The 25,939-nt window shown below is 58.8% G+C and overlaps 1 protein-coding gene across 3 annotated transcripts; it reads left to right on the top strand.

Moving 5' to 3' along the window:
- TRIM29 (tripartite motif containing 29) lies at nucleotides 1-25,939 on the top strand. Of its 3 annotated transcripts, none has more exons than XM_019793180.2 (10): nucleotides 1-934; nucleotides 8,893-8,988; nucleotides 9,797-10,030; nucleotides 11,317-11,515; nucleotides 14,154-14,255; nucleotides 16,672-16,764; nucleotides 18,990-19,085; nucleotides 20,404-20,502; nucleotides 21,932-22,008; nucleotides 24,802-25,939. In XM_019793180.2, exons 1-10 carry the CDS (start codon nucleotides 131-133, stop codon nucleotides 24,862-24,864), a joined length of 1,863 nt encoding a protein of 620 aa, XP_019648739.2. In that variant the 5' UTR covers nucleotides 1-130; the 3' UTR covers nucleotides 24,865-25,939. The 3 variants fall into 3 exon arrangements, with proteins under 3 accessions (XP_019648739.2, XP_019648737.2, XP_002914118.2); XM_019793178.2 differs by having other exon boundaries at nucleotides 20,401-20,502; XM_002914072.4 differs by lacking the exon at nucleotides 20,404-20,502 and having other exon boundaries at nucleotides 4-934.

The raw sequence follows: 25,939 nt of genomic DNA, 5'->3' as shown, positions 1-25,939 counted from the left end.
CCCCCCTGTTCCCTATAGGTGTGTCTCTGGGCTCAGGCTACCTGACCCACTCCCCTTGGAGCCGCCAGCCCAAGAGGTCACCCATCTGCAGCCCCAGCAAGTCCCAAACACGCCAGCCAAGGGACCAGCCATGGAAGCCACAGATGCCTCCAGAAGCAATGGGGCCAGCCCGGAAGCCAGGGATGCCCGCAGCCCCCCGGGCCCCAACAGCACCCTGGAGAATGGGGCCAAGGCCGAAGGCCAAGATGCCAAGACCACCAATGGGCACGGCGGGGAGGCGGCCGAGGGCAAGAGCCTGGGCGGCGCCCCGAAGCCAGGGGAGGGCAAGAGCTCCCTGTTCTCGGGGAGCGAGTGGCGACGGCCCATCATTCAGTTTGTCGAGTCCGTGGACGACAAGGCCTCCAGCTACTTCAGCATGGACTCCGGGGATGGCAAGAGGTCCCCCTACGCCGGGCTCCAGCTGGGGGCTGGCAGGAAGCCGCCCCTCTCCTTTGCCGAGAAGGGGGAGCTTCGCAAGTCCATCTTCTCGGAGCCCCGAAAGCCCACGGTGTCCATCGTGGAGCCCGGGGAGGCCCGGCGGAACAGCTACCCCAGGGCCGACGGCGGCCTCCTCCTGCGCTCCAAGTCGGGCTCCGAGGAGGTCCTGTGTGACTCCTGCATCGGCAACAAGCAGAAGGCCGTCAAGTCCTGCCTGGTGTGCCAGGCCTCCTTCTGCGAGCTGCACCTCAAGCCCCACCTGGAGGGCGCCGCCTTCCGCGACCACCAGCTGCTCGAGCCCATCCGGGACTTCGAGGCCCGCAAGTGCCCCCTGCACGGCAAGACCATGGAGCTCTTCTGCCAGACGGACCAGACCTGCATCTGTTATCTCTGCATGTTCCAGGAGCACAAGAACCACAGCACGGTGACCGTGGAAGAGGCTAAGGCCGAGAAGGAGGTAACTTCTCTACGGGGGGCTCCTGGGCTTGGGGCCTTGAGTCTCCCCTGTCCCTGGCATTTTCAGAATCCACCTGTTGCCCCTCCGCGCCCGCAGGCTGGGGGTCAGAGGCCATTTCCCTAATCCCCCAAGGCCTCAGGAGACAGGGCACTGCCTACAGGAGCAAAGGGAGTGACTGGGGGCTTGACTGAGGTCGCAGGATAAGTTTAAGTCAGATCGGAGACTCCACTGGGGCTCAGCCCTGGGCTCTGTGCCTGGCTGCAATGTCTCTTCTTTTTCATTGTTTTATTTTAGGGAGCGGGAATTCTTACACCTGAGCAGGATTGACTGCTGGGGCGGGGGTCATGGGTGAGGAGGAGGGAATTTGGGGGCCACTTAGATGCTTTTTTTTTTTTTCTGACTTCAGAGTCTGCATTTGCAGTGAGTGCAGTGGCGTCTTGCTGCTTATCTGATCTTCCCGGCCAGTCTCTTGACGTCCCCAACGGCCTCCTCTGTCCCCTTCGCTGGGCTCTGAGTGTTTTGTGTGTGTGTGGTTGCGCGAGCCTGTCGGTGCACACTCCTTGGGGAGGGCTGCAGTCTGCGTGTGGGTGGGATGTACGTATATGTGTGTGTGCTGTATACGCAGGTGGGTACTTGGAGCATATGTTTGGATACGTGATACGCAAGTGCATTTGCGTGACTGCCGTCTGCGTGATCGTGCCAGGGCCTCCTTGGGGAGGGGCAGAGGCGTGTGGCGGCGTGTGAAAGTGCTGCACATGGAGAGAGGGTGTTCTGGGCCACAGGCTCGGCTGTGGTTGCTGCCCCTTGCCCCACAGATGCTGGGCCTTTTCTCCTGCAGCAGTCACACAGCTCGGTCGTGGGCGGCCCCCCTGCTGGGGTGAATCTCCTGGTGCTCGATGTGGGGGGGACTTGGCCTCCCCCGGCAGCTTCTCTCTACCCCTCCGAATGGGGCAGCTCCGGACCCGTCCCTGCCCAGTCTTCCTGACCTAGAGTTGGCTGATGACTCTTGGGCAGGGAGAGACAGGTTACAAATGGGAAAAGACTCAAAGATTGTTTTCAGAAGCCTTGTTGGGCCCAGGAAGGTGTTCCTAATTCCCCGACGCCCCCACCCCAGCCTGGCTTCGAGCCTCAGGCTGGGAGACAGTGACGGGACAGAGCTGTGGAACCCATGCTTCGGGAGATTCCTTGGGAAACCAAACCGATGGGCAATCGTCTTCACCCCCTGCACCCCAAAAAACTGCAGAGCCTCAGACTGGGTTCCAGGAGACCCAACCGAGCTCCCGCCCGGGTTTTTGCCTCTAGTTAGCTGTCAGACCATGGACAAGTCCCTTCCATTCTTTCTGTCCTAGTTTCCCTATGTGTGACCCAAGGGGTTGGACTAGATTGGTGATCTTCAAATTCCCCACGGAGTCCCAGGATTCTTGGAAATGTCAGCGACGAGGAGGGGAACACATTGGTGCCAAGAAGGCAGTGGCTTGAGGTGCCCACTTCCCCTGCAAGCAATTTACACTCCTATTTATCTGTTTGGTTTTTTAAAAAAGATTTTATTTATTTATTTGACAGACACAGCCAGCGAGAGAGGGAACACAAGCAGGGGGAGTGGGAGAGGAAGAAGCAGGCTCCCAGTGCGGAGCATGGAGCCTGATGTGGGGCTCGATCCCAGGACCCTGGGATCACGCCCTGAGCTGAAGGCAGACACTTAACGACTGAGCCACTCAGGAGCCCCCCCTATTTATCTGTTTTATACGTAGGGTTTGCTCGCAAATTGCATCTGAAACCAGAGTATCACCTATGGAAAACCCAGGTGTCCCTGGAGGGCTGCAGGGTCTTGGACAGCCCTCTGTGGAGGCACCGGGAACTTGGAGTTCACCTTCCCGTGCCTGGGGCCGCCGTAGGTCTCAGAGACAGAGCACTCGCCCTTGAGGGCTCACGATGTAGGTCAGGAGGCAGAGCTCAGACGCACAAACAAGCCGGGGAGCATCCGCCCAGCTACACAGAAGCAGCTCTAGGTCAACATCAAATCGCAACGGGCGGGATGGCAGGCTGGCTGGAGTCCCAGCGACCTCCTCGGTCTCCTCCTTCACCTCGTAGGTGGGGACACAGGCCCCGGGAGAGGGGGGGACCTGTTCATCTCATAGAGGGGAGGAAGAAGTTCCCTAACTCTCTTCCAGTATTTGAGAGCAACTGAGGGGAAGGGCATCCAGGAGATGGGATTCAGGATACGTGTGCTCTACAGGGGATTTCGGGGGGAAATGTCTGATCCACTGCAATGACTTTAACAGTGGGAGCTTCAGACAGCATGTGTGTGTGTGCGTGCGTGCGTGTGCATGCGTGAGCATGCCAGCGGCACAGGGGTGGGCAAGGAGTGGTGCAGGGTGGCCAGCAGCCTGAGCTGGAGCACAGCTGTTTGTCCAGGCTTGGCTCTGCTGGAATGTCAGACGTGGGGGACGTTGGCACCGAGCAGGGTTAGTGGGTAGACTGGTTGAAACGAATAAGCGTGTCAGTCGTGGCTTCCTCTGGAGGCAGCCCTTGCAGACCCAAACCTCAGCCCACACACAGTTTTTTGCAAGGAGCCCTGTCTAGAACCTGTTAGGCAGGCCAGCTGGTGAAGGCCCAGGTGAGGTCATCTGAGACCGATCTCGAAAGGTTGCACGAGGCTGCAGGTGACAGCCCAGGCCGTGGGTGCTCATCTCCTGGGTTTTGACTCTACCTGTAGCCTCTGAGCGGGGGCCGTGTTGGAGCAAAGGCCACTTGACATGAAAGCATGACCATCCTTCCTCTGGTGGATCCAAGGTCAGAATGTCCCAGGTCCACGCCAGATGTGAGAAGGGGCCCCACAGATGTCTGCTCCCCTGCCTCTGGACATTTCCCAGGCTGGATTAGGCTGATGAGATTACAATGTACATCTCCATCCTTCTCTGTGTCTCGTGGCCCATCCTTCTGTCTATCCCAAGTCCCTCCTGCTGCATCGGGTCAGGATGGATCCCGTTGGGGGCTGGGGGGGGGGCCCTTCTCTGGGACAGAGTGGGCAAGAAAAGAGAGGGGTGATCTCCCTGGGTACTGAGGGGAAGTAGTTTATCTTGTAAGCTGTTTAGACACAGGAGTCAGGGGAGGAAAGTGACAGGTAGGTGGCAGGAGACATTCTAGTTTTTATGGAGCACCAGCTGTTTACCTGTTACTCCTGACAACAGTGCCGTAGGGCGTGGGCTACGCACCTATTTTAGAGATGAAGACATAGGCCCAAAGACGCCAAGAGACTTCTCCAGAGTGCCAGCCCGGAGTGCCAGAGCCTGGATTCCGACTCCTCTGATGTAGCTCTTTGCTCTCCACCACTCTGTTTTCACAGGATGGCGGGCTCTCCGGGGTGGGGGTGGGGGTGGGGAGGGTCCTGGAATCAGCTGGAGAATCAAGACACAGCTGCCTGGCCCTCTCCCCAGGAGGTTCTCGTTCAGGGGGGTGAGGGCCTGGGATCTGTATTTTTAAGTCTCCCTTGGCGATGCTGATGTGTAACCAGGTAGGGAATCAGGCATCTCGTTGAACGTCACCAGGAGGACATCGAGGCCTGGTAAAGGTGGGGTGACTTTCTTGAGGGCCCACCGCCAGTCTGGAGACAGCCTGGGTGCTACTCTGTGTCCCCCATCCTGCCCCGTCCCTGTGCCGACACTGGAGGAAGCAGAAGGGACCGTGAGCCCCCATCACGCAGACCAGTACTGGGCTATTTGACATCTGGGTGGAAACGGGGAAATCTATACAGCATTTCAGATTCTTATCCAGGTAATTACCATTTGTCTGAGAGTACAAATTTGACAATTAACTGGCTCATTTGGCAAATATCAGAGCCAACGGCCCATGTGGTTAAAGCCCGAGGAGGATCACAGCCTCTTCCTTCCTTCCCTGGGGGCCGTGCAGGTAACACATATCCGGGGAACACTCAGGTTCGTTTGCACCGGAAGGCCCATCAGACTGCGGCGCCACCCGCTGCTGTGCCATCACTCTGCTCTCAGGGAAAGCTCTGCTCCCCCAAGGCCGGAAGGATTTGCAGGCAGGGTGGCCTCCCCGGTGCCCATCCCAGGCAGCAGGGCAAGAGGCAACCAGAAGAGTGTGGGAGAAGGGAACAAAGGAGGCATTTAGGGACAGGCCTGGGCAGGGTGGAGGGAAGGAACCGAGAGTAGGAGGAAGTGAGGAGGGAGGTGTAGACGGGGATGGAGGGGTGGGGAGCTGAGGCCCCATCAGATAGCAGGGGCTTTCGGGCAGATTCCAAGGGAGGAAGGAGACAGGAGAGAGAGCTAGGGCCTCGGGGCGAGAAGGAGGGTGTTGGGAGGAAAAAGAGGTGATAAGGAAAGAGGCAGGATGGCCAACCTATACCATCTGTGGGGTGGGGGAGCCTAGGCAGGCTTAACTTAGCAGGAGTGAAGGGGAGGGACAATGTCCTGGAAGATTCGGAAAAGAGCCTAGGGGTTAAGAGGCCACATAATGAAATCTGAGTCCTGTTGTTACATCTTGGCCTTAACGGCTTTCTAGCTGTGAAAACTCAGGCGAAGTTCCTAACCTTTTGAGGCCTTAGTTTCTGCATCTGTAGAATGGGGTAACACCGCTTGCAGGTGAAAGAAGAAAATGGCCGGCACGCAGTAGGTGCTCGGTAATACAGTGTCCTTCCTTCTCCTAGTTTTGTGGGGGAGCCCAGGATCTTGGAAACTTCCTATGTTATATTCTTTCCTACATCCCAGGTTTTCCAGCTTCACACAGCCCTGTTAGCAGGGAAAAGTTGCCAAGAGCCACACAGAAGCTCGATACACCCCCAGGGGTCTCGCCCCATGCCCTCCTCCGAAGAGGGGGCCCTCATCCCAGAGGAGAGAAGGGACCATTGGTAGCCACGCAGAGCCCTCAGTCCAAGGCCCCTTCCCCGCTCCCACTGTGTCCTGCTAGTCTGGTCTTGCAAGGCCCCCTCCCAGCCTGTGTCCGACTTCCCCAGTGCCCCAAAGAAATAAGGAGCCGAGTCTGTCTTCCGCCCTGACTGAATCTTCCGCCCACTGCTGCAGACAGGGTGTCTCTGCTTTTGACCCTGCCCTCACATGCTTCCAGATCAGCTGCCTTCCCCTCCTCCCCTCCTGGGTCACTGGCCAACGCCCCTGGCCCTCCTCGCCACACCTCAGCCAGTCCTGCTGCCCGCTTCCCTCCTTTTCTTCTGCAGCGTGGACCCCCAGGGTCTGATTCCCTGGGCTCTGCATTGTTCTAACCCCCTTCGTTTGTACTCCCTCTTGGCCGGTGAATCCGTGCTTGTCTGGTGAGACTTCCCACCTGCAGCCCCCGACCCAGCCTCATGCTCCCATGGCTCCTGGCAGGTACCCCAGCGCCTCTGCTCACTCCACATGGCTCCTCTGGCCTTAACCTTCTCTGGCCATGCCTTTCTCCACTGGCAAGGTCAGCCCACCCTCATCCCCCTCCCCTCCCTCTGCTCTGTTCTCCATAGTGTCCTCCAGGCGTCAGTTCTCTACAACCCAGGCCTCTGGGCCCGCACTTCTTCTCCCTGTATCCTGACAGCGTGCACACTATCCCCAACCCAATATAGTGGCACCTGCCGTCCTCACCGCTGAACACCGCTGAGGCCTCACCTGACTACACCTGCACCCTGCCCCCGCTCATGTGTGCGCCATTGGCCTGCTCGCCACACTGCCCCCTCTCCTCCACACCTGGTGGGAGCAAGAGCATCCGGCACGGCTCCTAGCCCACGGACGGTGCCCCACACAACACGATGCTGGACCGCTGGCCGGGGCTCTCTCTGTGCTGCCACTTTCTGAGAGCTTCACTTCCCTGCCCCCAGCTCATCCCAGGGCCTCTGGGGGGCAGTCCTCTTACTACGTCCACGAGAAATAGAGCCACTGAGGCACAGAGAACTTAAGTCACTAGCAGAAGCCGCCTGCCTGGCCGTAGTGGTAACTGGATTCAATTGTTCGGACTCCCAGTCCCAAGCTCTGGGTGGGCTCCCTCCTGGACCCCCCATGCTCCTTTATGGGAGGGCTGCCCTTTCCCTCTGCCCACAGGCCCCAGAGGTGAGAGTGAACGCACTTTTATTCTCTGCTTTCTGACCCATCAGGCCTTGTTCTGGGGGTGCTGAGGGAGGGGTGAGAAACCCAGAGACCAATGCCCCCCCCCAGCCGGGGCAGGAGGTGGTCAGCTGCAGTGGGGTGGCTTCCTGCTGTCCCCTTGACCTGGCGCCTTGCTCAGGAGGTCTCCTGGGATGGGCAAGGTGCCAGGCACAGACCCATCGTCCAGCCATTTGTCTCTTCCTTATGGCTCAGATCCTTCCAGGATCTTTGCTGTGTCCTGGGCTCTCTTTCCTCTGCTCTCCACCCTCCCCAGCACTGTGTCTATCGGCACCTGGCTTTTCCAGAAACCAGGCCAAATCCCATTCTCATCTCCTTTCACTCCTTTCCTCCTGACAATCATTTTCCAACTCTGATGATGGCATTTTCCACGTAGCAGGATTTGCAGCCCTTTGCTGATGGGGCAGATGCTTCTTGAGAACCTGGACACTCCTTTCCTGGAAAGCCCAGGAGTGTGGGCAGAGAGGGGGTATGGGGTGGGATCAGGGGCTTTTCTGTCGGGAACCTGTACAGCTCTAGGCCTGGGTCTTCCTCATCTTCCCCACCAGCTCCCTGACCCTCGGGGCATGCTTTCCAAGAAAGCCAGGGAAGCTTTCTCCGCTACCGATCCATTTCCCTGGGTGTCTGCGGAGGGACCCCAGTCAGCACCCCGTCGGCCTGGTGGAGCCCTATGGAGGTGTGACACGTCTGTACCCCGCTCAGGACTCCTTGCCAACAGAGTTCACATTCCTAGTGGTTTGTGGCTTCTTCATCTTGACTTTTCTTGCGGATTCCTCAAAGAGACAGCTGGAGAAAGGCGTGGAACTCTGCTCAAAACCCAGGGTAGTGGAGAGACCGCAAGCACCCTGAGGCGTTCTTCGTCTTCCCGCCTGCGGGGTGGAGAGCATCCCTCAGTCTTTCCAAGCTGGAAAGTGCTTTGAGAGCCCCGGCAGGGGTCCCAGCAGAACAGAGAGATGTCTCTTGGCCTTAGCTTCATGCCTCCCCTTTTGTCTCTGTTGTAGCTGCTTTCCAGAGAAGGCCTCTTCCCAGATGGAAGGAAAATACTATCCATACTTTCTGTATCCATTAGAGCTCAAGTCCCAAGGACTTGTCAGTCCTCTCCCCAACCCCACCCCCAGGCCCCAGCAGCCTGTGTCCTCCCCTGAGTGGGGATCCCTGGAATCTCCATTTGTCTTCTCCCATCCTCCCTTCACTGCCCCACTCACTGCCAGCCCCCCTCCCCCAGGGACCCTGAACAGAAGTCCCTATCTTGCCCAAACTGCGGACTGCACTCCCTTTCCCATAAACAGGTTTATAGCTGTGCCTGTCCAGACGGAGTCCCTGCTGGTTGCAGCCTGGGCTCCTGCTTGCAACACAGGCCCCACGTCATGGCATAGAAACGCTGCACAGTTACTGCCACGGGACACTCCCTGGGCTGGGCCGCGCTGAGCTGGGCTGGGTCCCCTTTCTCCCCAAAGCTTGAAGGAGGTAGGAGCTTCCTTCCCTCTCCCTAGTGGCCTCAGGTCCATTGAAAGGAGTGGGAACCCCATAAATGAACTAATCTTCCTGCTCACTTGGGTGGAGGGACCTGGCAAAGGGTTCAGTCCTTATAAAGGACAGGCTGGGATGCCGCGCCCCAGAGACCCGAGTTGACAGCAACATACATCCAACAGTTTGACTTGTTGCCAGATTCCTGATGACGGGCATAGGGCCTGGCATCTCTGAGCTCCCAGTGACTGTTCGCAGAATGCAGGCTGAAGGGCTGAGTGGCGAGCCCTGCCCAAGCTGGCTCCCTGGCTGGGCCCACTCCCGGATTCTCTGATGCTCTTCCCCCTCCTCCCCCAGACTTCTCTAACCCTGGCTCCTTCCCCGCAGACAGAGCTGTCACTGCAAAAGGAACAGCTACAGCTGAAGATCATCGAGATAGAGGATGAAGCTGAGAAGTGGCAGAAGGAGAAGGACCGCATCAAGGTGAGCCGCCCCTGGGCCTCGGCCTTGCTATATTCTCACCCCTCCTGTTCTGCCTGGGAGAAGGCAGGCATCAGCTCCTGCTCCAGGCCTCAGGTCCCCATTTATACCCCACACTTATTCCTTCTGGGTTCTCCCACCCCTCTGGCATCCCCACCGATTCCCCTTCTAAGTCGGGGCCAGGCATTCAGGTGGGATCTTGTCCGTCGGCTGATGCTCATTTGACACCATCCCAGCAAATAAAGGGATCAACCTGTCTTCTGGTGTGCCCTCCAGTGTGCTCCGTTGTCTACTCTGTCCACCAGACCACCCCACCACCAAATGCATGACGTTGTCCTTTCACTGGTGCCAGTATGGCTGGATGCATGTCTGCCGTGGTTTGAGTAACTGCATACCACAATCTGAAATTACTGACTCCTGACTCTGGCTACATAAACGTTCTGTCAATTCACTTTCTGAATGATGTTGGGTTCTAGCTGAGGTTTCATTGAGTGCCACCTGACTCATGGGGGATCTTCTGGGTCCATGGAGTCACCCAAGGTTGGAATGATGGCTCAAGTCAACCTACCCAGGGGAGGAGTCATAGATAAAGAAGAGTGGGCTGTGAATGAACCTGGCCATCTCTGTCAATAGATGGCATCCCTCAAAGATGCCTTTGAAAGAGATCCTTAGCCAAACAGGCTTGCTGGGTTGGGGCAGTAGAAATGCCCCGGCTCTGACTCTGGGTTGGGAACCGAAAGATACACCCCACTTGGGAAGTTTTTAAAATTCCTGAAGCCCTCCTTCCTCTTTCCTCTCACGCTGGCCCCAGAGCTTCACCACCAGTGAGAAGGCGATCCTGGAGCAAAGCTTCCAGGACCTGGTGCGGGACTTGGAGAAGCAAAAGGAGGAAGTGAGGGCTGCATTGGAACAGCGGGAGCAGGATGCCGTGGACCAAGTGAAGGTGATCGTGGATGCTCTGGACGAGAGGGCCAAGGTGCTGCATGAGGACAAGCAGACCAGGGAGCAGATGCAAACCATCAGTGACTCGGTGCTGTTCCTGCAGGTACAGAGCAACTCCTCCACCATGCAATCCCTCGATCCTCACATCCACGTTCCCAGAACCCTCACCCAGCACCCACCAGTCCAACACCTGTTTTTGTACCATCCCTCATCCATCCATCCATCCTTCTATCCATCCATCCTTCCCTCATCCATCCGTCCATTCTATCCATCCATCCATCCATCCCTCCATCCATCCATCCATCCTTCTATCCATCCATCCCTCATCCATCCGTCCATCCATCCATCCATCCATCCTTCCAAGCTCCATTCCATCTGCCCATTTAATTTTTCCATCCAAGCCATTTCCCTATCTACTCTAAAGATGGCACGCAAATATCACCTTGTACCAACTTCATTTGATATGTACTAACAGTGCTCCAGGCTCAGTAGGAAAGAGTTCTGGGATTGATTAGTGAGGTCTGCTTTGGGTGTGGGGCATGGTGTATAAGTGCTGCCTATGTGTTAGCCTTGACCTGATCTCTCTGTCTATTCATCCGCTCATCCTTCCAAGTGCTAGAGTGTTTTGGGTACCACTGCATGCCCAGGACTCTGGTAGGTGCTGTGAAGAATAGAGAAGTATAAGACATGGTTTTCGCCCTCAAGGAGCTGCAATCCAGCTGGGGAGATAAGACATGTACAATTAGAGAGCAATATAGAAGAGTATGTAATTAAATGATAAAGCGTGTGGTTCAGGAGATAAGTGCCTATGGAAGCCCTGGGAAGGGCAAGCATGCTGGAGTAATCTAACACAGCTTTGGGGAGGAGGTAGAATTTGAACTGGGTCTTGAAGGCCCATAAAGTTTTGAGAAAGAGGAGGGACTCTCCACTGAGGGGGGAAGGGAGGTGAGAAGCACAAAGTGCAGAAGCAGGCTGTGAGTGTAGTATGTAAAGGCGGAGGTAGCACCATGACTGACCCAGAACATTCTAGAAGTATCTTGCATCTCCTTAGTGCTTTCACTCCCAAAGATGTCACAGCTTGTGTCACTCTCAGAAACCCCTGTGCAGTAGGATGATGTGTCCAGTTGTAGAGGCTCGAACCACGGAGTCACGTATCTGACTACTAGAGCTATCAGGGATGTTACCATCTGGAGCTTGGTCAAACCTTTCATTTTACAGAAGGAGACACATATGAGGACAAGTGGGGCTAGTTCGTAGCAGAGCTGTGTCTAGAATCCACAAGGCTCCTAGCATTGACCCTTCCAGTTGGACTAAGAGCTCCCTGAAGAGAAGTGTCCCCATAGCTACTAAAGACCTAGAAAGTTAATGGCTTCTTTCCTTCCTTGGTAGGAATTTGGTGCATTGATGAGCAATTACTCCCTCCCACCACCCCTGCCCACCTACCATGTTCTGCTGGAGGGGGAGGGCCTGGGACAGTCCCTTGGCAACTTCAAGGATGACCTGCTCAATGTGTGCATGCGCCATGTTGAGAAGATGTGCAAGGCAGACCTGAGTCGTAACTTCATCGAGAGGAACCACATGGAGAACGGTAGGTCTCCTCTGGGGGCCTGCCCCACAGCCATGGGCACTTTCCTTCCAGGCCGATTCCTGCTGCCTGGGCTGGCATCTAGCCAGCTGGCCCCTCGTTGCTCCAAACCACCCGTCCTCCACAAGGTGTTGGGACTAGGATTCAGGGATTATAACCCTCCGTTGGACTGGCTGCCAAGGTTATGCAGTGTTAGAAGGGCCCCCAAGGGCAGAGAGCATCTGGGCACCGGATGCACAAATGCCTCCTCTCCGTGGGTCATGCATCAAACTCAGGGACTAATTTCATTCAGAGCTACATCTGATTATGGGGCCCGACCCAGCAGCTGTGTGGATGCTGCCACTTGTAAGCGCCAGATGCTAACCTGGTGACTTTGCGGACTCCAGCAGACATGACCTAGAACTGCATCATGCTGGGAGGGAGACCTGGCCTGTCACCATGGCCGCACGGAGTGGTGTTGAGCCCGGAGGCTGGACCTGGCCTCAAGGCCTGGGCTGGGGACGATGGGACACATGTGTCTCAGTGATTCACCAGCTGCCCTGAAGTCAGCTTCTCTTCTGAGTCACGCTGTCCCCCACTGAGGCCAACTGAATCACCTCACCGAAATCCTCCTCATCTGAGAAACGAATCCATTAAGTCTTTTCTCACCAGCCCAGCCCAGTCCCTTCAGGGCCCGAAGCCAGAGCACTTTCCCCCAAGGCCCCACCCACTGGCCCAGGCCCAACACAGGGCTTTAAGGACACTTGTGGCTGCAAACACCCTAAGGAAGCAGACCCTGTCTTTCGTCTCCAGGCGGAGCATGTGATTCTTTGGGCGTGAGAAAGGGATAATAGTGTGCAGATGTGCTGGGGTGTAGGGGGGCATCTATGGATCTTGGTGATGGTGACATCACACAGTGTCCCTGTGACTTGTGAGGGACATTCAGCCACACCTGAGGATCCATGAGCCACTGCAGCAAGACAGTCATTTGGCTTCAAGCGGCATTGGGATCCTGAAATCCTTCTGCTGACAATGGTGATGACATAAGCGGTCGTGGCTGACAGTGACTGAGGACTCCCGGTGTGTTGGCTTTGCGTGAGCTCTTTCCTTACCGCGGCTTCCCTTCCCTGCAGGACGCACCGCATTTCACAGATGAGAAGGCTGAGGCTCAGAGAAGTAGCTTTTCAAAGGGCCCGCAGCTGAGTAGGGGATGTGGTTAGGATTCACACTCTGCCACTCGGCCTCCCTCCCGTGTCTTCCCATCCGAGGAGCTGCTGCAGTGGGTGGCCCTGCAGAGCGGTTGGGGGGTGTGATGAACACGGTCCCTGGGGTACAAACCCAGGGCTGGAGCCCCTCTGCTGAGGTCTGGCCAGACCGACGAGGACGGTTATGACGGGGCCAGGGCGGCCCGTGAGCCTTGCAGGGACCTCTGCCTGCCGCCCGTCCACTGTGCCATTTCTAGGTCACGATTGTGCTGGCCATGGCCTCTGAGCAGATGTGGCTCTGTGCCCTGTGCAAAGTGTGCAGGGAGGTGCTGCCCAGAGCAGGATGGGCGCTGCTGATGTCAGCAGCCCCGCACCTGTGCCTGGGGCCCTGGCCGCCATGTTGGTTTGTTGGTTGCTGCTGTGTTGTTGTTGGGAGTGTGTCTGACTATAGGGTGAGGTGGGGGCGAATGGGAGGCCAGTGAGTCAGACCTCCTCTCCTCCTGGATGCCAACCTACCCATCAGACCAGGGACTCAGTCCTACCCCAAAGGCCCAGGACTGATCCCCAACATCCTGAGCTTGCAGGGCGGGTAGGGGGTGGGGAGCCCTGGGGGGAGGGTTGGGCCAACACCTGGGAAGACAGGTGTTTGTCTGGAGTGCCCTATCGTGTGTCAGGCCCCTGCTAGGTACAGGTGATGGAGATGAAGGAGGAGGGCGTGAGCCACTCATTCCTTCTCCTGCCCAGGGGAGGGGGAGAGGGAAGGGCAGAGGGAATGTAGAAGATGGGGAAGTCGCAAGCCGAAGGAATGGGGCGGGGGCTGGGGGAAGGCAAGCGTGGCACCACTGATTTGTCTGGGTTTGGGGGTAGACTGGTGGCTGGGGGTGGGGTGGGAAGAGTCAGTGGCCCTCCCTCACAGCTCACTCCCCTCTGCATGCCTCTGCTCAGCCAGCTGGATCCCCGGCCATGGAGGCCGACCCTAGGATCCCCTTGGGCTGCCGACAGTGGCTGGGACACAGTGAGGAAATAGGGATGAGGGCTCACACCGCAGCTCTGCCCTTATTGGCCATGCGACATTGGGCGAGCGGCTTCACTTACCTCCTGAGCCTCAGTTTCCTGGTCTGTCACGCTAGGCTCTCCATTCCAGCCCCAGGGTTGGCGTCCACAACAAATAGGACAGGAACGTCAGTAGCACCTTGTAAACCGCCAAGTGCTGTGCCTACGGTCTTACTCACGAGGGTCGGTCCAAGGAAGCAGCTGGCTCCCTGCAGACCTTGTCAGCTCCTGGCAGCTCGGGAGCAGAGCGGATGCTGGGCAGGGTGCTGCCTTCTCTGAGCTTGGAGAACCTCGTCTCTGCCTGGGACAGAGGGGCTGTGGGCCGACTCAGCAGAGCCCAGGGCCGCCAGGGGCCCGCGTCCCCTCCCCCGCTGCCCCTCTGATGGCCGACCTCTGCCCCCCAGGGGCTGACCACCGCTACATGAACAACTACTCTAACAGCTACGCGAGCGAGTGGAGCGCGCCTGACACCATGAAGAGATACTCCATGTACCTCACGCCCAAGGGTAAGAGAGCGCGCTGCCCCTCGGGGCCGTGCACCGGGAGACTCAGCCAGGTTCCGCCTTGCAGAGTGACCCTCACTGGGTTTGCCTGGGGAAGTCCGGGCACATACCTGCTGTCCTGGTGGAACCAAGTGCCCTCTTTCTCCCTCAGAAGCATCCAAGTTAGAAATTACCAGCACCTGCCCCTCCCGGCTTCCCTCCCCTCCAGTTCCTGCCTCTAGTCCGAACACGTCCTTCCCTTTCCTTCCAGAGGGTCTCCTGGCTGCTGTTTTCACCAGCAACCATCTGCCGGGCCCGAGCTGTGTTCTGCTTCTGCTTGAGTTGCTGCAGTCCTGGGGGGGGGGCGCTGATCCTCCAGAGACATTCTGGTCCGCAAGGGCGGGAGACGGGCGGCCGGTCCACCTTTCCTCCCCGCTCCCTCCCGGCACACTGCCTGGCCCTTAGCCCTCCCTCTCTGGGCCCTGGACATCCCGGCCTGTGCCAACCTGGGGGGAGGTAGAGACCAGAGCCTGCCTGTCTTCGCCCTGGGGAAGCCTGTTGCATTCTTTTGCACCAGCAACAAACCACAACAATGCCCGTTACATAAGGTGGGTGTGCCAGGCGTGTCAGCTCTCAGATAGAGGGTGTGTGTGTGTGTGTGTGCATGCATGCGCATGGGACTGGTCTTCAGAAGAGTGGGGGTGTGCGGAAAAGTGAGAAAGGAGACAGGGAGATGTGGGGAAGGAGCTGGGGACAGGGGAGCCCCCAGGCCTGCATGCTGATTCACACACCTCAGACACACACACACACACACACACACACACACACACACACACACCATGGGAAGGGCGTAGGGGATTTAGAGAGATGAGCTCAGCGGGAGGAATGTCTGTCACTCCACCCAATTTGAAAACAACACCTGGGCCCTGGCAGAGGCCTGGCGAGGCCCCTGGACACCCCAGTCCCCCCTGCCCCACATTCCTGGTGTGGGCCAGGCCAGCCAGCCTAGCCCCTTCCCTTTCCAGGGCGCTGTCCTTGGGGCCCAGTCTTGTGAGCGGGTGAGCGGCACTAACCAGCGTCCCCAGGGTCCCTCACCCTGGCCGGTCCTTCTGAGGACCCCGATGTGCATGGATCCCCTCAGCTGGCCCCTGCTCAGCTCCCCCAGCTCTGTAGGAGACTTAGGGGGTATGGGTTCCCCTGCAGGTTGTGGGGAGGGGAACAGAGCAGCAATCAGGGTGGAGGGAGGAGCACAGACCTGCCAAGATGTTATCCTCGAGCCAGGACCTGCAGGCTTTGGGCAGGTCACTGCCCCCTCAGTACCCCCACCTGAGAGGAAAGAAATGTGGCTCAGATGCTAGGAAGTCTTTCAGCTTGTCCCTGAGTCAGGCGGTGACATTTGTAGGTAGAAAACAGGTTCATCTGGTGTCCCTGCCCTTGCACTGAGGACAGGAGGAAGGAGGAAATCTGCCCTCTGGGAGCTCCCAGGCTCAGCGTAGAGGCAAGGGAAGGGCCAGCGAGAGACAGACAGCAAGGGGATCGGGACACAAGGCCACCCAAGGGCCACCGACACGAGGGCTCAGGCACGGTGGGCTCAAGCCATGACGCTTCCCAGCGGAGGCTGGCTTTCAGGCCCCTGAAAGAGGGGCAGCGTGCTCAGTAAAGGGGCCTGGCCATGATGGACGGAGGGCAGCCAGGGGAGAGGATCCACAGGGCAGAGGTGGACAGAAGGACCCGCAGGCGCTCGGCCGGCCGGGCCAGACCTGGGAGCTGGGTGCTGGTTAGGTGGGAGGGGAGGCGCTGAGCGAAGGGCCCGGACCCATGTGGGAAGCATGTCTTCTCCATCTGTGAAGTGGGGGTATGGATCCCAGTCCGCCAGCTTCTCAAGATCGTTCTGAGAGGTGCCTGAGCAACGTGAGGTCCTGTCCCTGGAGGGGGAGCACCTGGGAGATGTTGGTGGCCACTGGCCATCATCACCGGTGAGCCCTCTCCTGGCCACGGGCCCGACGCCTGTGCCCCCCCATTGCTATGATCCTCCTTTGTCACAGGCACCCCATCTCCCAGCTCCTGCGGTCTCCAGCACAGGGACTGGCTCAGGAGGGAGGCGTTCACTTCTGCGGCCTTGGTGACGCTCAGAGCCGCCCAAGTAGGGCGACCGCACGTCCCTATGCAGGCGGCTCTGGGTTTACACCCGAGGCCCTTGTGTACTCACCAGTGGTCTTCCTCTCACTGTTAAGTGTCCTGGGTGGAGGGCGACTGAAGCAGCTGCCTACCCCGGGCCCAGAAGAGCTGTCTTCGTGGTGGAACCCGCATCCTGGGACAGGCAGTGGGAGCAGTCTGGGGACAAGGAGTCCTGCATAGCCGGGCTCAGTCAGAAGCCACGGGCCCGCCTTGAAGCAGACCCAGCTTCTGCGATGACGGTCCCTCCTCATCTGCTCCACAGGTGGGGCCAGGACGTCGTACCAGCCGGGGTCCCCCAGCCGCCTCTCCAAGGAGACCAACCAGAAGAACTTCAACAACCTCTACGGCACCAAAGGTGGGAGAGTGACTCAGCACGAGGGCGTGCAGGGCCCGTGGGGGGCGCGCCGTGGGCCGGGGGGCTGGACTGTGCGAAGGGAGCGTGGGGAGCGGGGATGGGCTAGGGGCCCAGAGACAGGCGGGGAGGAGTCCTACTGAGCTCGAAGTGTGTGTGTGTAAGTGTGTGATGGTGTGTGTGCTCACGTGTGTGCGCGTGCACGTGTGTGTGATGGTGTGTGCGTTCACGTGTGTGTGAGAGAGGTGGTGTGTTTGTGTGTGGGTGTGCGTGTGTGTGTGTGTGATGGTGGGTGACATCATTAGTTAGGCTGCGGCAAGGCAGCCGGGCACCTGGGCGTCCCTGGAAATCCCTGAGTCCGTATGAGCTTCTCCTCCCTGAAGGGTGAGTCAGGGAAACTGGAAGCAGGGGTTAGGTGTGGACGCTTCCCTTAGCGAGGGTCATGCCCCAAGGACCTGCAGAAGACCCGGACCCTTTACTGATGGGTGCGCGTCTGCGTTGAGACATCATGGTGGTTAAAAGAGACGAGTGTAGCTGTAAATGGGCTGGATGGCAGGACATGAAGTGGGGCCGTCCCTGAAGATCCGGGACATACCACTGCCACGCCAGGTGAGGGACGCGCCCTTAAGACCCAGAAAAGGTGAAAGAGGAGTGGAGATGTGGCTTCCTCAGGGAGAGCTGCCGAGCGCAGACACCCATCTGCCCAGTGCACCGAGGGCTCCCTTGTGCCAAGCATAGGGCCACGCACTCGAAGAGCCCAGGTTTTTGGAAGCTCTGGGGTGCCTGCCAGCCATGTGCCGGGAGGGAGGGCCTGGGGCAGCTCCACCAGACATGGCCCCGGGAGGTCTGAGGAGGGGAGTGGGGGGCCTGTTCACTGAGGACATGGGCCCTGAGAGATGGGAGGGTCAGGGGCACCTGTAGACAGGACAACGGCCAGGCCTCTGTGTCAGGGTAGGATTCCCACGGTTACCCCCACATGCACGGTAGACTGTGCGTGCCGGGAGAGCAGAGGCTTGGTCTGTCTGGCTCTCACTGCTGCAATCCCAGGGCCCAGAAGGAGTGGCTCAGGGAGCACAAGTTGAAAGAGAGGGATGGACAAACGAGTGAATGAAAGGATGGGCCTCTGGCCCCTTGCAGCTCTGGGTGGATGGGCTCACTAGGGGCCATGCAGGAGAGCCTTCCCGAGGTCCCTGTGGAAGGGGCTCACAGTGGGGTGGGCAGGCAGCCCCAGCCACCTCTGACCACTGAGCCCCAATGTCAGGCCCCTGGCCTCCTGTAGGCGGCTGCGGGAGAGGACCACCAACCAGGACCGGGCCCTCTGCCACGGGGTGGGGGCTGTGCCCCTGGACTGCTGAGAGGGTGGGCCTGGGACAGGTGCGTCATCCATGGGGGGCTCCAAAGCCCCCAGACTCGGGTCCCCTCATGGGGCTCCTGCTGTTCCTTCTGCACCCTCCCCGCTGCCTCTCTCCTCTTGACTGCAGGGCTGTCCTTACAAACGGACCCTCGTCAGCCTCTTCCACTTGGCAAACAGAATTTCAGGACTTGTACCAGCTGCCTCTGTCCCCAAGTTTTAGCATGTGTTTATATTTATTTGTTTATTTGTTCTTTCATTCACCCATCAACCACACAAAGAAATCTTCTAGGGACCAGGCTCCGTGCCAGGCGCTGGATATGATGCTGGGCCAGACAGGCACGTCCCCTGCCCCCAGTTAACCTTGCCATTATCAGCCAGGGGTTCAACAGGGGAGCAGAGTGACATGAGGCCCGGGGCTGAGGCCCACACAGACTCGGGGACGATGACAGGGAAGCTGACAGCACAAGACCCAACACATTTGTTAAGGACGTACCCGCATCGTGCCTCGGGCAAGAGAGCCTGTGGTGTGGCGGGAGCTCAGAGGCAGCCCGCGTGGAGTGTGGGGTGTTGGAGCGGGGCTGAGGGAGGTGAAGCCAGGCAGTGGGGGTGGTGGTGAGGGTGAGGGCAGCAGCCCCCAAAAGCGCTCTGTGCTGGTTAAGGACTTGGTACCTGGGTCTGAGGGCAGTGGGCCTTCAGGTGGGGTGGGGACTGGTGGTCCTTGGTGGTTTAGGACAAGTTGGATGGCGGGAAGGATTGGCAGGAAGCATAAGCATGCAGGGGCGGGGGGCTGGGCAGACGCACAGAAATGGTCTGGTCCTGCCCGCCGCCCCCCACGCCAGGCTGTGCGGTCTGACCCCTCTTGCCGCCCCGCCAGGTAACTACACCTCCAGGGTCTGGGAGTACTCCTCCACCATCCAGAACTCCGATGACGGGCCTGCTGTCCAAGGCAGCTCCTCCTTCTCCCTGAAAGGTGAGCTCTCCCCACCCTGCCCTGCCTTTCCTGTCTCTCCTCAAGCTCTGTGCTAGCCTCCACTCCCTCCCTCAGCAGCTGCCCACCCCGTAGGGAACAGAGCCCAGCCTGAGAGCCAGGGAGCCGCCTCCATCCCTGTCTCAGCTGTCAGGGGAGGCTGGGCTGGGGCTTGTTTCAGCAAACACTGGTCCCTAACAATGAGCTGCATTGTCAGGGAGGGGGGGATGCCACACCCTTGACACCCCTGCCCTTGCTTCCATCAGACCTAACTTCTGAGTCTTCCTCCTGCAGAAAGTGTAACTTCTTCAGGCAGCGATGGCCGGCCTCTGTTGACTCTAGATTCTGTGGCCACGTAGTGGCCACCAACATCCTCCAAAGAGCGTCCTATCAGGCGCTTTTTCAGAAACACAGGACTAGCTCATCTCTAAAGCCTCCCGGTCTGACCCCGCTCCCCAGACCAGGCTGAGCTGGCCAGGCCCCTCATGTCTCTTCTGAAAGGCCCTAGGGACAGCCCTGTGGGCTGTGGTGTAAGCCAGTCTGTCTTCTGACGCCCGAGACACCTGGCCTGGAAGCAAGGATAACAGGTTTGCTGGGGTCAGGGAGAGGGAGGAGAAGGGGCCGGGCAGGCCCGCAAACAGTGGCCTTGGAAGGCGGCCTCATCATTCAGCTGTCCCTTCCAGGCTGGAATCCCAGCCTATCTTGGGGCAGGGATTCTTGGAAGGACCAGCTCACCTTGCTCAGCTTAGAAGATGAATATGACTGGAGGGTTCCAGCCTGCAACACCCCTGGGGATGTCCTCTCCCCAAGCCAGGCCTGGGAAACTCTGACACATGCCTTGATCTGTCTGGCTTCCAGTGGTCCCTCCCTGTTCTCTGGTCAAGCCTAGATCAAAGGCTACGTGTCAGGGAAGAGGGTCACCCCCTCCATGTGATTTGGAGCTTTCATGCTCCCCAGTATCACCCCATCGGCTTGTAGTGCCCCCTCACTTCCCGGCAAAGGCCTTGCCTTAGGAGAGCCCCTCCTCAAATACACCGAGCCCCAGAGAACTAGCCCAGGAACATGTGTGGTCATCAGATCACCTGGGAATGGCCTTGGATGGGGGCTTCTGGGCAGGGACCTGCCTGTGTAAGCAGAAGTCCACCCGTGAGGATGGCCCCCACCTGTTCCTACCCCAGCAGCCCTGGAGGGAGGCAGAACGCATGCTCAGGGCTCCCTGGCTGGGGCTGCCAGCATAGCAGTGCCCCGGGGTGAGGTGTGACTCCCTCTGGCCCCTTCTGGGACCAGGCTGTGCTGCTAATGCCTCTCTCTCTCCCAGCAGGCGCTGGGAAAGCCCCTTATCAGTTCACCACCTTGGGACAGGCCACCACAGAGTTTTCCAAACCACTGGACGGCAGTGGGCGGTTTAAAAATAATCCTGGTATCTGCCTGTCTTCCCTCCCCTTCTTTCTCCCACAGCAGGGCAGATGGGACATCCTCTGGGGCTCTCTGCCACTTCTAGGGTGTCCTGGTCCTCCTCCCCAGAGTTGCTGGAAGAGGGATGCATCTCCCCCCTCCCCAGCACCATCCCTAGCTCACCTTTCCCCTGGACTTCTGTCTGCTGCACAAGGCTGGTCTTCTGGACCACACCCCCACCCCCATCCCCATCCTTACCTCTCTTGTGCGTGGCTGGCATGGGTTTTTCTTTCTGGGAACTGAGGATTGAGATCTGAATTCCCCCTCTCTCCATCTCCCATTCAGGACCCGTGGAACCCTCTCTTTCCAAGTCTGCCCCCTCACCCCCAGATGCAGGGAGAGATGTGGATTCTCTGCTCCGTCTGCACCCTCCTGTTAAATGCAAACGGAGGGAAGGGTCAGCCTGCCCGGCAGCCTGGCAGTGCTGAGCTGGTTTCTGGGACTGACCAGCTCATTCTCCCTTAGAGCAGCCAGAATGGGCCTCCGGGCTGTCCCAGCAGAGACAGACCCTATTTATTTCTTGAGCTTCTCCTGTCGGGGTCATAGTCCGTTCCTTCCCAGGCCCTGAGGCTTGCCCCTGCAGGCCCATGGCTGAGGCTGAGGGTGCTTTCCAGAGTTCTGCGGCCCAAGCTCCTTATAGATCCCACTGGGCTGAGGGGGAGTAGGGCAGGTGGGAGGACCAGGCCCAAACAGGGTCCATGTGCTCCAGGCCCCGTGGGCTTGCTGTCTTAACCGTGGACCTTAGCCACATGGCAAATGACTGCCTGTCCCTGGCCCCAGCTCCCGTTCCTGGAACAGGCGAGAGGCCCTGGAACTGGGCAGGAGGAACACGAGGCTAGGTTTCAGCATCCAGTGAAACCTGGGTTCACAACCTGACTGCCGCTTCCTGGCGGTGCCGCTCAGGGCAAACTGCTCCCAGAAACGGGGTGGGGGGTAACGAGAAGACCTGTGCGAAGTCCTGCACGGTGGTGAAGGGGAATCACTGTCCACGCAGCACGGATCATCGGAAAGGGCGCCTCCTGGTGGAAACCCTGGCCGGTTGTGCTCGTGGGAAGGGGCGGGGTCAGTGGTGTGAACCTTCAGGGCAGGGGGTGGGGGGGAATCCTTGCACAGTAATGTGGTCCTGATCCTGACCTGGATTTGGGGGCAACAGTCCCCAGCTGCCTGGCCCAGCCTACCTGGCCTGTTCCTCCTCTCTCTGTTTGCCTGGGTGACTCCTCCCTCTGGCCAGCCTCCCCAGGATTTTCCGTGGTGCCCACCCCCAGCTGCTGCACTTGGTAGTGGGCTGGCTGGAGCTTGGTGGTCACTTTGGAGATGGTACCCGTGCTGCTGTGGCCCCGGAGGCCCCAATGGCCAGCTGTGCTCCCTCCGACCACCACCTCCTGTCTCTGCAGGCTATCCTTCCCTCATCAGGAGCCAGAGCCCCAAGGCCCAGCCCCAGACTTGGAAATCTGGCAAGCAGACTTTGCTGGTGAGTGAGGCGCTGTCCTGACAACCTGTCTGGGCATAGGCATGTCCAGAATGAGCACTGAACGGGGCTCCCGGGGGCAGCTGATCATCGATCACCCAGAGGAGGTGATGGGAGGATATGACCTCTCTGGGGTATGGGACAGAGGGAGTGGGCAGCAGTGGCTTGAATTCTTGCATTCGGCAAAGGGTAGTAGAGACCCAGGGCTAACAGGCCGTGGCTCTGGGTAAGCATGTACTTTCTGGGCCTCAGTTTTCTAATCTATAAAATGGGCAGCCCTGATTCTTTCATTTGGCAAATGGTTGCTGGCTGTCTGTGCTTGCTGAATGAGGACTTTGTCCCCAACAGCGCTAGGAGTGTGAAATTCTCAGTCCAGGGGACAGATGTCCTAGTAATAACCATTCCCCAGCTCTGACAGCACAGAGGCCGTCGGGGTGATAACGTGGTGAGGCAGAGGCTGTAAAGTCAGGAATAGAGATATTTAGGGGTTCAATGGCTAATGCCCCTGAACTGGGAACTGAAGAGCCACACAGGAGGGAAGCATGGCCTTGGGGTCCAGCCAGCTCAGGGGACCCTAGGTGAGCTGGAATCCCTCTTTGAGACTGTGTTTCTGCAGTTTTTGGAATGCAGTACTGAGAGGTGGTGGTCCCTAATACCCTTCAGACCTGACCCCTCCCCAGGACCCCCGTGAGCAGGGCCTTCCTTCCCGGGTTGGGCCTCCACCTCCCTGAATGCTTCTCTCTTAGAGCTGAGGGAGTCAGCCAGCTGCCCTGGGATATGGGTGGCAGCAGGGGCTCGGCTGGGCTCAGGGGCTGGTGTCCCCAGCTCCCTGCTGTCTTTGCAATTGGAGGTCAGAGCATGGGGTGGTGATTTGCTCTGGGCCACGGCGACTGGTGCTGGTTTAATTGGAGAAAATCTTTAATTTGCTGGTGATGGGAGTTAAATGATTGTGTGTGTAATTTGGAGCTGGGCCCAGGGGCATTGCAATAGCAGGACTGCAAAAAGCAGATATGGGGAGGAAAAAAGAGGGGTTTTGTTCCTGGACTCAGTCCTTGCCCTCCCTACCACACACTCTTCCACCTCCCAGGGCCTGGGTCCCAGCAGAGAAAGCTCATTACCGTCTTGAGACGGAAGGGCAGGGTTCCGATGTCCGCAGCTGGCACGCAGCGCAGGAGGAACGGAGGCAGGTGCTGGCACGTGCGGGAGGCTGTCCTGGGAGTCAGGATGCCTGGGGTGTGGCCCTCGCCCTCCGACCCACTTGCTGTGTGACCTCCTGTGAGCCATTGTTCCTTTGTTGCAGTTCCCCCAACTGTAACAGGAGTTGGGTGGCCTGGATGATTCTACAGCCCGTCCAGCTCTGATGTGCTGTGACCCTGAACCAGGGAGGGGACCGGGCAGTCTGGGGAGATGGGGAGAGCACCCTGCCCCGAGGCCGCGGAGCTCTGTTCCTGCCCGCCTACCGCTCCGGGCTTTTCATGGGACAGCGCCATTCACTGATCCACTTTATTGACCCAGCCTTCCAGAAAGAACGGCTTGAGCCATTTCTACGTCTATTATTGACTACTGTTCTACCCCTGCGCAGCTATGCAGCTCTGGCTGAGTCTTTCTCCTTCCTGGGTGCCTCTGTCTCTGGCATCTGTTTCATAAGTGGTTTAACCAGGGTCTGAGCTAAGGACTCAGCCGCCACATCCCACAGGCCCCCAGCCCTGCTCTGGGCCAAACGTAGGCAAGGAGCGACGAGCAGATACGAGTTTCCAGGCAGGCAAGGTTGAAGGCAGGGGCTGGACACATCCTTGGTGTCTCCTACTGGCATCGATAGAATGTGAGTGGGGTTCGGTCTCTGACCCCACTCAGGGACAAAGCCACTTCCAGAGCCCCATGGAGGGCTGAGGGTGCTCACGTGGGCTAAGCAGCAGCTAACCCGGCCTCCTTGTTGCTGGAGGGAGTTTTCTCAGGGCCCCGAGGGGCTGACTAGGAGCCCAGGGGGATGCCACGCCGAGCTGGTGGGAAGGGTGTTGCTGGCTGCGTGCTGAGGCCAATCCCTGAGTGAGGGGCCAGGATGAGAGGGGCGAAGGGGCTGAGGTTGGGGAGCACGCCTCTGTGTGGGGCTGGGCAGTTCTTTGCCTTCTCTGCACCCTCTCTGTCAGGGGACTCGTGCAGAGAGACCAGAAGCAAACACTTGAAACCCTTGAGACTCAAGGAGTAATGCGGAGATGTGGATGGGCTGTGGGGGCTGGGGGGAAGCTCTGGAGCTGGACTGCCAGGGCTCGAATCCCAGCTCCCCTAATCACCAGCTCGGTGGCCTTGGGCAGGTTGCTTAGCCTCCCTGTGCCTTGGTTTGTTCATCTATGAAATGGGCATGATGATAGTTACCCGCTTAGTAGGGAGGCTGTAAAAGCTCCACGAGCCTTCCATACAAAGCACTCATAATGGCAAGGGTAAGAGCAAGGCACAGTCCTGGAGAGGCGAGAACGCTTCGTGAATGGGAGCTATGGTGCTGCTGGGGCGGGGAGGCGGGGCTCCTAGGCCACGGAGAGGAGGTGTGAGGAGGGGCTAATGTTCATGCTCACTGGCCGACTGGCGGGAGTGAACTCTGAGTAGGGTATGAACCCCGAGACTCTGTTAATATTGGGTAGATGGAGACTGCGGGTTGGGCCACGGGCCCCTAGGACCTGCCACGGGCTTCAGAGGACTGCTGCTTCCCCGGGAGCAGGTGAAGCTGGGGTGGGTCTGGCTGGTAGGCTCTGCTGCCATCTGCCCTCCCTAACTATTCTTGTTTCTCTCCCCCTCCGACAGTCTCACTACCGGCCCTTCTATGTCAACAAAGGCAATGGGATGGGGTCCAACGAGGCCCCGTGAGTTCCAGACAGGCAGCACGGAGGCCCTGCCACCCCTGCCCTCATCGGCTGATCCTGCTATTCTCGCTACTGTGCTTGTCTGGGTGGAAGGGGGCCACCCCCTCCTCCCCCCCATCAGCCAGGCCCCATCCAGGCCCCTCTCCAGCTTTGGGACTTCTAATGGTCACCATCTTTCCTGTGCTCAGAGGCCACCTTCACAGGGGTGGGAGATAGGTGGGCTTCTCTCCCCTAACCCACCACCCTCCTCTTGGGTGGGGTTGTCGGGGCCCACGTGGGGGCAGCCCACCTCTCCTGCCCATGCCCCTGCTGCCTTGAGGCCTGTTGGCCGTTTCTCTCCAAGGCTCCTTCCCCATGATGTGGTCAGTGGATGCTTGGCCAGGAGAGTTGCCCATCTCCTTCCCCCCAGCCCGGCCCTGTCAGGAGACTGGCCCTGAGTGCCCAGCCTGGCCGAGCCCGCAGCCCTGGGCTGCCGTGGCGGGGAAGCTCTCAGTGCCTCGGCGTCATCCCGACCTTCTCGGGCATCACCATAACCACACAGAGTCCGAGGCCCTGGGAGATGGGCTCTCCCGGCTGCGAGGATGGTCTTAGCCTTCTTCTACCTGCTGAGATAAGCAATCCCTCAACGTGATATAATCCAGCCGTGAAAATAGTTCCTGGCCCAGCTGCCCAAGGGACATGCCATTTCCCTACGGAATCCTGGTCGTCCTGTCGTTCTGTGTCCTCCCTGGCAACGGCAAGTGAGCAGGCCGGGGACGGTGTGTGTCACGGCTGGTCACTTGCAATTTCCAGGTAACTGCTGCTGTTATTTCTAAGGGTGGCTTACCCACCGGCCCCCACCCTCATCCACTGCCCCCATCAGTCTTCCTCCTCCCTCTGACTACCTTCCATATAGTACGATGTCATGGGGCTCAGGGCTGAGAGAGGGACGGAAGTAGGAGCAGCAAGGTGGGGCCCTTCCTCCTCTCACCATCCCTCCCGAGGGCCCCGGGAGCTGGGGTGGGGGGCCAGCTGGCGGGAGTGGGGTGGGGAGGGGGACATTCAGCTTGGGCTTTCCCCTCCTGAATAAACCATTGATC

The sequence above is a fragment of the Ailuropoda melanoleuca genome, chromosome 8 (genome assembly GCF_002007445.2).
Source record: "Ailuropoda melanoleuca isolate Jingjing chromosome 8, ASM200744v2, whole genome shotgun sequence".
NCBI lineage: Eukaryota > Metazoa > Chordata > Mammalia > Carnivora > Ursidae > Ailuropoda > Ailuropoda melanoleuca.
The sequence above is the reverse complement of the archived record's forward strand: the minus strand, read 5'-3'. Positions and strand labels throughout refer to the sequence as shown.